We start from the raw sequence: 9,792 nt of genomic DNA, 5'->3' as shown, positions 1-9,792 counted from the left end.
CATTGATGCCACCGGTGAAGGAATAAGTATGGTGATTAGCCAAAACCTTTTAAAACTCGTGAGTGGAGACGTGCAATCCCCGCGAGAGGTCACTAAGTCGACTTTTATCGTTTCTGTTGAACTTGCCTCTGCTGGTATAAGAGATATATAAGAACAGACTTTCTTTCGTTTTGTCGTGTAGAAGAAATAATGTTCACATGTTCTTTTTCAGCTTCAGTTTGTTTCGAGTTGCTGTTAATTTGTAAATGTAGTCATGGATTGTGTTGCCTGTGAACTAATATGTAGCAAGCTATGGTGTTTGAGGTTTTAATTATTGAAAAAAGTTCACTCCTTTTGATTTGTGGCTTTGTGCCCTTTACAAACCAATATATATATATATATATATATATATATATATATATATATATATATATATATATATATATATATATATATATTCGACATGTTCAAATTAATTGTATAAATATTGGTTAAGAAGAGTATATCAGTGAAATTTTGAGTTTATTCTTGTATGAGTAATAAGTATTGATATATGTCTGAAAGTGTTATTGACACTTCTAAAAGTTGTTATTATCATATTTCTTAAATTTTAATGTTTGTACCACAAACAATTATTGGAAAATCAACAAAACAAATAAAAAAAGAAAAACTCGATCAAAATACTAGTGATTTCACTTCTTGGGAGCAAGTCTTGACTTGATTTTCTCCACCTCTTTAGTTCCAACTTGAAATGCTTTAGTCAACACAACATCTTCCACAGTTGGAGACGACGCAAACAAAGCGTTAGCCACACGTTGAGTCCCCGGCAACTGGCTGTTAAAGGCGGCAATAGCGGCTGCAGGAACTTTCCCATTGTTGATCTGGTAGTGAATTAAGCCTCTGGGGAACGTAAAGATTTCGCCTTTCTTGATGGTCTTGGAGAAAAGTTTGTTTTCAGTGGTTATGAATCCGACGTCCAATTCTCCTTCAAGGACAAAAACTATCTCGGTAGCTCTTGGGTGGGTGTGTGGTGGGTTTATACCCCCAGGAGCGTAATCAACGCGACCCATGGACACACCCAACGTGTTTAGACCATTGATTTGGTTGACATTGGCAACCGAAACAGTCGCGCCAAATGTATTGTTGGTACTAGCGGGCTTTGCTAACCCCGCGAAAAAGAAATCGTCTGCTGATATGTTGCTCTTGCAGGCGAATCCATTAAGTTTTACACCTGATTTTGTTAAAAATATTCGTGACACAGTGTGTTATAAAATCTCTCATGTTAGGCACTAAAATTCGGGTGAAAAAGAATTGCTTCAATAATCATATAAATAATTAGTATAAGCTGTAAGAAAATAAAATTATTATCCAACACATATCTAGCTTGGCCTGCTAAAGTCATAATTATCTACCAAAAAATGTGGAAAAATAAAGTGGACAAGACAATAAAGTAGTTAAATATAAACATGAATTCAAACCTACTAATAGACTTGTAATGGTAGTTAGTGTTGCATTTTTTGCAATTTTTTTTTTGGTAACTACGAAGTGTTGGGTTGTTGAGTAGAGTAGTGTTGGTGTTGGATTTTGATGTATGTTGAGAGTATTGTGGTGATGTGTCAAAATATAATTAGGTAAGTATTAAAAAAAGATAAAAATAATATTTTTATAATAATAAAAAATATTAAAATTAAGGCAACGGCCGTTGCCTATTCCGTTGCAATTCAACCAACGTGGATCAAGGTTTCAATCCAACGCATGGATACGGGTGTTTGGTGATGCGTTGCTTTTGTCCACCTCAGATTCAACGGGGTTGTATCCACCCCGATACAACTGGTCTAAGGCATCTACAACTAGTTGAAGATCTGTCCAATAACGTTGACTTTTCATAGCACCAATTATTTGACCAAGACTTTTAATAATGATCATAAACATAATATGTAAAACTTTCCAAGATCTGAATATGGGTTTGTAATCTAATAACATATGCACTGTTGTGGTAAAAACAATACTATGAACATCAAAATTTGGAGCTGATATTGGTCTAGTTTAATCTGTTTATAAAATAACTGAAATCATATCATATACCTGATGAAAGATCAGCAACACAAACATCTTGAAGCAAGTCAGGATCTGCAGAAGTGTAGGAAGCCAAGAAGATGCTGATCATCATTACACCAATCATTAACCCATAATTACTTGCAGCCATTACAAATCTTGAATAAACTAATATAAGAATAAGTTGTGGGCTTTCAATTTGTATTTGAAAAGTGTTATAATGAGTCTAGAAAGGAGAAAAAGTGAGTTATAGTGGGAAGTGAGATGGTGGGTTATATAGTATTTTAAAGACCTTTCGACAGCAATGTATATTTCAGATAGGTAGTTGGTCCCTCAATTTCAAATCTTTTCATTTATTTAATTTATGCTTTAAGATAAATTTACTTATTTGAATTGCTTTTCCACAATACAAAAATTCCCTTCTTGTTATAATATATAAATATATATAAATATATATAAATATATATATAAATGGATAGTCAATTATTGATACACAAAAGTAATATTATTGTATTACCTAAACTTGTGATATTTTTGCTATAAATAGCCATGAATGCAAGCATTAAACTTGCACCATTTTCTCACACTTACAAAGTGTTTCTTTCTTTCTCTCCATTATCATCTTTGTTCTTACACTTCATTATTAGCATTCTTAATCAAGAATCAAACCACTAAAGGTAGTTATAAGCCTACTGAATTATAACATCAAGAATCAAACCACTAAAGGTAGTTATAAGTCTACTGAATTATAACACGTTATCAGCACGATAATCTTAATACTAATTATGGTTGGCTCTGCCACCTAAATGATATATGGTCGGTTATAACACCTGAATAATATATGGTCGACACTGTCGCCTAATTATCATTTATGTTACTAACATTTATATTTCTATTATCTAACATTTATATGGTAGACACTGTCGCCTAATTATCATTTATGTTACTAACATTTATATTTCTATTATCTAACATTTATATGGTCGACACTGTCACCTAATTATCATTTATGTTATATAACATTTATTTATGATTGCTTACATATGGTCGACACTGTCGCTTACTTATCATTTATGTTATATTAAATTTATGTTTAATGTTTATATACTTATGAATATAAATTGACTCTAATTTATCATGTTGTTTGTTTTAATTTTTGATAATAGAAAATGTCGAATCTGGAAAAGCTTAAATTTACTCCTTTAGAATCAACGGAAAAACAACTACATGCCATGGGTTATAAAAGTAAAAATGCATCTTAAATCAATGGACATTCTTGAAACCATAAATGAAAACAACACTTGTTCTGAAAAAGAACAAGCAACGGCATGTTGCTTTATTCATCAACATATTGATGAATGCTTACAAAATAATTATGTGACTGTAGAAGATCCCTATGTTTTATGGGAAGGTCTCAAAAGCAGATTCAATTATCAAAGAGAAATTTTACTTCCAGCTGCTATGGATCAATGGAGAACATTAAGGTTCCAAGACTTTAAGAAAGTAAATGAATACAGCTCAGCTCTGTATAATACAGTCTCACAACTTAAATTCTGTGGACATGAAATAAGTGATGCAGACATGTTGGAGAAAACTTTCTCCACAATGAATGCTGCCAACATCACAGTGCAAAGAAATTTGAGAATGCTAAAGTTCAACACATATCCTGAACTTAATTCATATCTCTTGGTTGCAGAGCAAAATGATGAGCTATTAATGAAAAATCAGCAATCCCGTCCTACTGGTACACTTGCAATCCCTGAAGCAAATACTGCAAATAATTATAAACAGGGACAAGGACGCGGGCAAGGTGGTGGTTATAATAACCATCGCCATCATCATGCCAAAAGCCATAACTATGGTAGAAACCATCCTTATGGTAATGGGAACGGGCGTGGACGTGGCCGTGGTCGTGGCCGTGGTGGTCAAAGAAATAATAATCCACGAAAATATAAATATCAACCACAAAACAAGCCCACTAAACAAGATGTTGAAGAAAATTCTTCTAAAAATTCTGAAGAATTTTGTTACAGATGTGGTAGAATGGGCCACTGGGCTAATACTTGCCGAACATCTAAACATCTTGTTAAGATGTATCAGGATTCGCTGAAAGGTAAAGAAAAGGAAGTAAATTTTGTGGATAATATTGATCCAACAGTCACTGAGCAACCATCTGATTTATATGAAGATTTCTTGAATTAAATTAATATGTTTCTTTTATAAATAAAACGATTTAACCTTTGTCATCATGTTTTCTCAAATGTTTCAGTTCTATATGTTTTATCAAATGTTCCAGTTCTATGTTTGATGTTTCAATTCTATGTATGTCAAATGTTTCAGTTTTATCTATTTGTGTGTAATAAACATTTTATGTAACATTTATATACTTACTGTTTGTTTCTTATATATGAAGTTTAATATGAATTCTGCTGGAACACAACATCAATCAAGTAGTGGAGATCTCTGTATAGCAGATAGTGGTACTACACACACTATACTTAAATCTAAAAAATATTTCATTGATTTGAAACCAACGGAAGGAACTATACATACAATATCAGGTGCTGCTAACTTGATAGAAGGGATAGGAAAGGCAAAATTCATATTACCAAACGGTACAACATTTTTAATTAATAATGCCTTATTCTCTCCTAAGTCAAGCAGAAATTTATTGAGTTTTTCTGACATATACCTTAATGGATATGATTATCAGTCAGTAACGGCAGAAAATGAGAAATATTTAAGTATCACTAACAAGAATCACGTGATTGAAAAACTGCCAAGACTTAATTCTGGATTACATTATACACATATAAATGTAGCAGAAGCACATATGGTGATTAAAGAAATGTATATTGATTCTAGTGTATTTAATTTATGGCATAACAGATTGGGTCATCCAGGATCAACAATGATGAAAAGAATTATTGAATGTACACATGGACATCCACTGAAGGATAGAAAAATCCTTCATGATACAATGGTTCCATGTATATCTTGCTCTCTTGGAAAATTGATAACTAGACCCTCACCACTTAAGGTTGAGAAAGAATCACTAATATTTCTTGAAAGAATTCAAAGTGATATTTGTGGACCAATTCATCCACCATGTGGACCATTTAGATATTTCATGGTCCTAATAGACGCATCTAGTAGATGGTCTCATGTTTGTCTGTTATCAAGCCGTAATGTGGCCTTTGCAAAATTTCTTGCCGAAATTATTAAATTGAGAGTACATTTTCCTGATTACATCATTAAAAAGGTGAGACTTGATAATGCTGGTGAGTTTACATCTCAAGCATTTAATGACTATTGCATGTCTATAGGAATTGTTGTTGAACATTATGTTGCTCATGTGCATACACAAAATGGTTTAGCCGAGTCACTGATTAAACGTTTACAGTTAATCGCTAGACCATTGATAATGAGAACAAAACTCCTTGTATCTATATGGGGTCATGCAATTTTACATGCTGCTGCATTGATTCGCATAAGACCAAGTGCAAGTCATAAATATTCCCCCCTACAACTTGCTTTTGGTCAAGAGCCAAATATTTCCCACCTTAGAACATTTGGTTGTGCAGTATATGTTCCAATTGCGCCACCACAACGTACAAAAATGGGTCCTCAAAGGAGGTTGGGAATATATGTTGGATATGAAACATCTTCAATCATAAGGTATATTGAACCTATGACAGGTGATGTTTTTACAGCACGTTTTGCTGATTGTCATTTTAATGAAACATTGTTTCCTAGATTAGGGGGAGAAATAAAAAATAAAGAAAATGATGTTTCAGGGTGTGAACCTCAATTAAAGTATCTTGATCCTCGCACAAAAGAATGCGAGATAGAAGTTCAAAAGATAATGCATATGCAAGAACTTGCAAATCAATTGCCTGATGCATTCACAGATACAAAAAGGGTGACTAAATCATATATACCAGCAGTTAATACTCCAGCTCGAGTTGAGATTCCAAATCGAAAAACTGATAATGTAGTCACTCAAGAATATATGCCACGTCTGAAACGTGGAAGATCAGTTGGTTCCAAAGATAAAAATCCTCGAAAAAGAAAATCAGCTGATAATAAGGTAAAAGAAAGTGTTCAAGAAGAACCACAAATCAGTACTCCTACTGCAGAGGAGATTGATGATTTCAATACAGAAATTGCAATCAATTATGCACATTCAAAAATATTATGGAACCGAAATGAAATGAAAAATCTTGATGAGAAATTTTCATTTAATGTTGCATATGACATCATGAATAATGATGATGATCCAGAACCAACATCTATGGTTGAATGTCAAAATAGACATGATTGGGCTCAATGGAAAGAAGCAATACGAGCTGAATTAGAATCACTCAATAAAAGAAAAGTTTTCGGATCCATCATTCTCACTCCTAAAGATGTGAAACCTGTAGGATACAGATGGATTTTTGTCTGAAAAAGAAATGAGAAAAATGAAGTTACAAAGTATAAAGCTAGACTTGTAGCTCAAGGTTTTTCTCAAAGACCGGGAATTGATTATGAAGAAACTTATTCCCCTGTTATGGATGCAATTACTTTTAGATACTTAATCAGCCTGGCAGTTTCTAAAAATTTAGAAATGCATCTCATGGATGTTGTGACTGCTTATCTATATGGATCACTTGATAGTGATATATATATGAAGATACCTGAAGGATTCAAGGTACCAGAAGCATCAAATGAAAAACCCAAAGAAATGTATTCGATTAAATTACAAAGATCTTTATATGGGTTAAAACAATCGGGACGTATGTGGTATAACCGATTAAGTGATTACTTGATAAGAAAAGGGTATACAAATAACCTTACTTGTCCTTGTGTTTTCATTAAGAAAACAACATCCGGATATGTGATCATAGCTGTTTATGTTGATGATCTTAACATCATAGGTACAAATAAAGAGATCCATGAAGCCATTCAACTTCTAAAGAAAGAATTTGAAATGAAAGATATCGAAAAAACCAAGTATTGCCTTGGTTTACAAATTGAGCATATGTCTAATGGTTTACTTGTACATCAAACAACATATACTGAAAAGATTCTGAAACGTTTCAATATGGACAAGGCAAAACCATTAAGTACTCCAATGGTTGTTAGATCACTCAATGTTGAAACTGATCCATTTCGTCCATGTGAAGATCATGAAGATATTCTTGGACCAGAAGTACCATATCTTAGTGCAATTGGAGCTCTTATGTATCTTACAAATTGTACAAGACCTGACATTTCTTTTGCAGTTAATTTGTTGGCAAGGTTCAGCTCTGCTCCTACCAAAAGACACTGGAATGGGATCAAACACATATTTCGATACCTTCGAGGAACTACTGATTTAGGATTATTTTATTCTAACGAATCAAAACAAGATTTGGTTGGTTATGCTGATGCAGGTTATTTATCTGATCTACATAAAGCTAAATCTCAAACTGGATATGTATTCCTAAATGGAGGTACTGCAATATCATGGCGTTCTCAAAAACAAACACTTGTTGCTACATCATCAAATCATGCTGAAGTGATTGCATTACATGAAGCTACTCGGGAATGTTTTTGGTTGAGATCAATGACACAAATCATTACTGATTCTTGTGGACTAGAACGCGATAAAAGTCCAACAATTATCTATGAAGATAATGCAGCTTGCATAACACAGATGAAAGAAGGGTATATCAAAAGTGACCGAACCAAACACATACCTCCTAGATTTTTCTCATACACTCAAAATCTCATTAAGGATAACGAGATTGAAATGAGATATGTTCAATCCAGCAAAAACTCTGCTGATCTTTTCACGAAAGCACTTCCAACTGCTATTTTCAGAACACACGTTCATAACATTGGCATGAGACATGTTCAAAAGATGTAACAACTGAAGCGATGTCTACTTGAGGGGGAGTCAACTCCATGCTGCACTCTTTTTCCCTTAGCTAAAGTTTTTTTTCCACTGGGTTTTCTTTAGCAAGGTTTTTAACGAGGCAGTAACTTACAGTTGATCTTAAACAAACAAAATTGCTATCGAAGGGGGAGTGTTATAATATATAAATATATATATATAAATGGATAGTCAATTATTGATACACAAAAGTAATATTATTGTATTACCTAAACTTGTGATATTTTTGCTATAAATAGCCATGAATGCAAGCATTAAACTTGCACCATTTTCTCACACTTACAAAGTGTTTCTTTCTTTCTCTCCATTATCATCTTTGTTCTTACACTTCATTATTAGCATTCTTAATCAAGAATCAAACCACTAAAGGTAGTTATAAGCCTACTGAATTATAACATCAAGAATCAAACCACTAAAGGTAGTTATAAGCCTACTGAATTATAACACTTCTGCAAATTTTGAGAAGGACATACTAAAGATGGAGTATCATCTAGATGTATCGTTCCCTTTATTTCTATATGTCGTTTTCTACTGTTCATTGGAGATAGGAGTGTCTTTTATATGCATATTATACCTATATATCTAATAGACATAGTTGAAGTGAATAGTACCCAAAAGGGTACTTCCGACTTTTCACTTTTTTTTAGCATTTAAATTTTATTTCACAAACAAAAACCCAGCCTTCTTTCAAAAATTCAAATCGACCTCCCAAACAGGGGGTAAAGTGTCAAATGACCATTTTCATAAAAATCTTAAATAAACTCCCCCAAATCTTCAACGGGTGATATCTTCTCGCTCGCAACGAGTTAAATTTTTCCCACACCATCGTTAAACTCGAAATAATTTTAGGAACACAATGTCACTAACTATATGCAAAACGGACGTTTTTTAAAAAACGCTAAATATTTGGAGTACTTTTCATACACGTTGATTTTGCGTTAAATTTTTAAAAGTACATATATTGTTAATTTAACATAACATTTAATCGTTAAACTCGAAATAATTTTAGGAACACAATGTCACTAACTATACGCAAAACGGACGCTTTTTAAAAAACGCTAAATATTTGGGGTACTTTTCCTACACGTTGATTTTGCGTTAAATTTTTAAAAGTCGACAATTCCATAGCGAAACGCGGAGATGTACATATATTGTTAATTTAACATAACATTTAAATCTCTCACGAGCTATACATTTTAGTTCGACTCGAGTTGCGCTTCAACGACATCATCGTTAGCCACGAAATAATTTTACAAACTAAACTCAATAAAATACATTGAAAACCGAACCCCCGGCGTGAAGCGAGGGTTCGAAACCTAGTTTAGTTTAAAATATATTAATATATTAATATTTTGAAGAAATAGAAACAGAAGGTGCTGCTGATTAACTTCCTAAATCAGTGCCTTGTTAAATCTAAGGCTCCATTACTTCATAGATTGAGATACTATTACTGCGGGTCACTCCAAATTCTCAATACGTCACTGCTAAACATATGCCTTAATGTTAAACTTCATTTAAGGCATGACTTTCTATTATTGGAAGTTGCATACTTGCATTCAGTTGACTCTACAAATTTCTTTTATAGATAGTAGATAGATATTTTATATTCATTAGTTGTATTTGGTTCTATTGATGACAAAATTATATAACTGATACAGCTTAACTTATGTTTTAAGTGTATAAATTTAAAAACTCCTTGCTAAAAATTAAGGCAAATAATATATTTTCAGCATCAAAATTGATAAATTAATTTGATGGTAAATCAATCAAACACTAATGAACAGAGTATACGGTATAATTGATTTTATTAATGTATAATTTTGCTTAAGTTATTAATA

The 9,792-nt window shown here is 32.8% G+C and overlaps 1 protein-coding gene across 1 annotated transcript; it reads right to left on the bottom strand.

The window, feature by feature from the left end:
• Positions 1-531: 531 nt before the first annotated feature.
• On the bottom strand, positions 532-2,329 carry LOC139885641 (germin-like protein 5-1). Its single transcript, XM_071869390.1, has 2 exons — positions 2,065-2,329; positions 532-1,210 (listed from the first exon to the last, which is right to left on the bottom strand). Exons 1-2 carry the CDS (start codon positions 2,183-2,185, stop codon positions 672-674), a joined length of 660 nt encoding a protein of 219 aa, XP_071725491.1. The 5' UTR covers positions 2,186-2,329; the 3' UTR covers positions 532-671.
• Between the last annotated feature and the right edge of the window lie 7,463 nt (positions 2,330-9,792).

The sequence above is a fragment of the Rutidosis leptorrhynchoides genome, chromosome 1 (genome assembly GCF_046630445.1).
Source record: "Rutidosis leptorrhynchoides isolate AG116_Rl617_1_P2 chromosome 1, CSIRO_AGI_Rlap_v1, whole genome shotgun sequence".
NCBI lineage: Eukaryota > Viridiplantae > Streptophyta > Magnoliopsida > Asterales > Asteraceae > Rutidosis > Rutidosis leptorrhynchoides.
The sequence above is the reverse complement of the archived record's forward strand: the minus strand, read 5'-3'. Positions and strand labels throughout refer to the sequence as shown.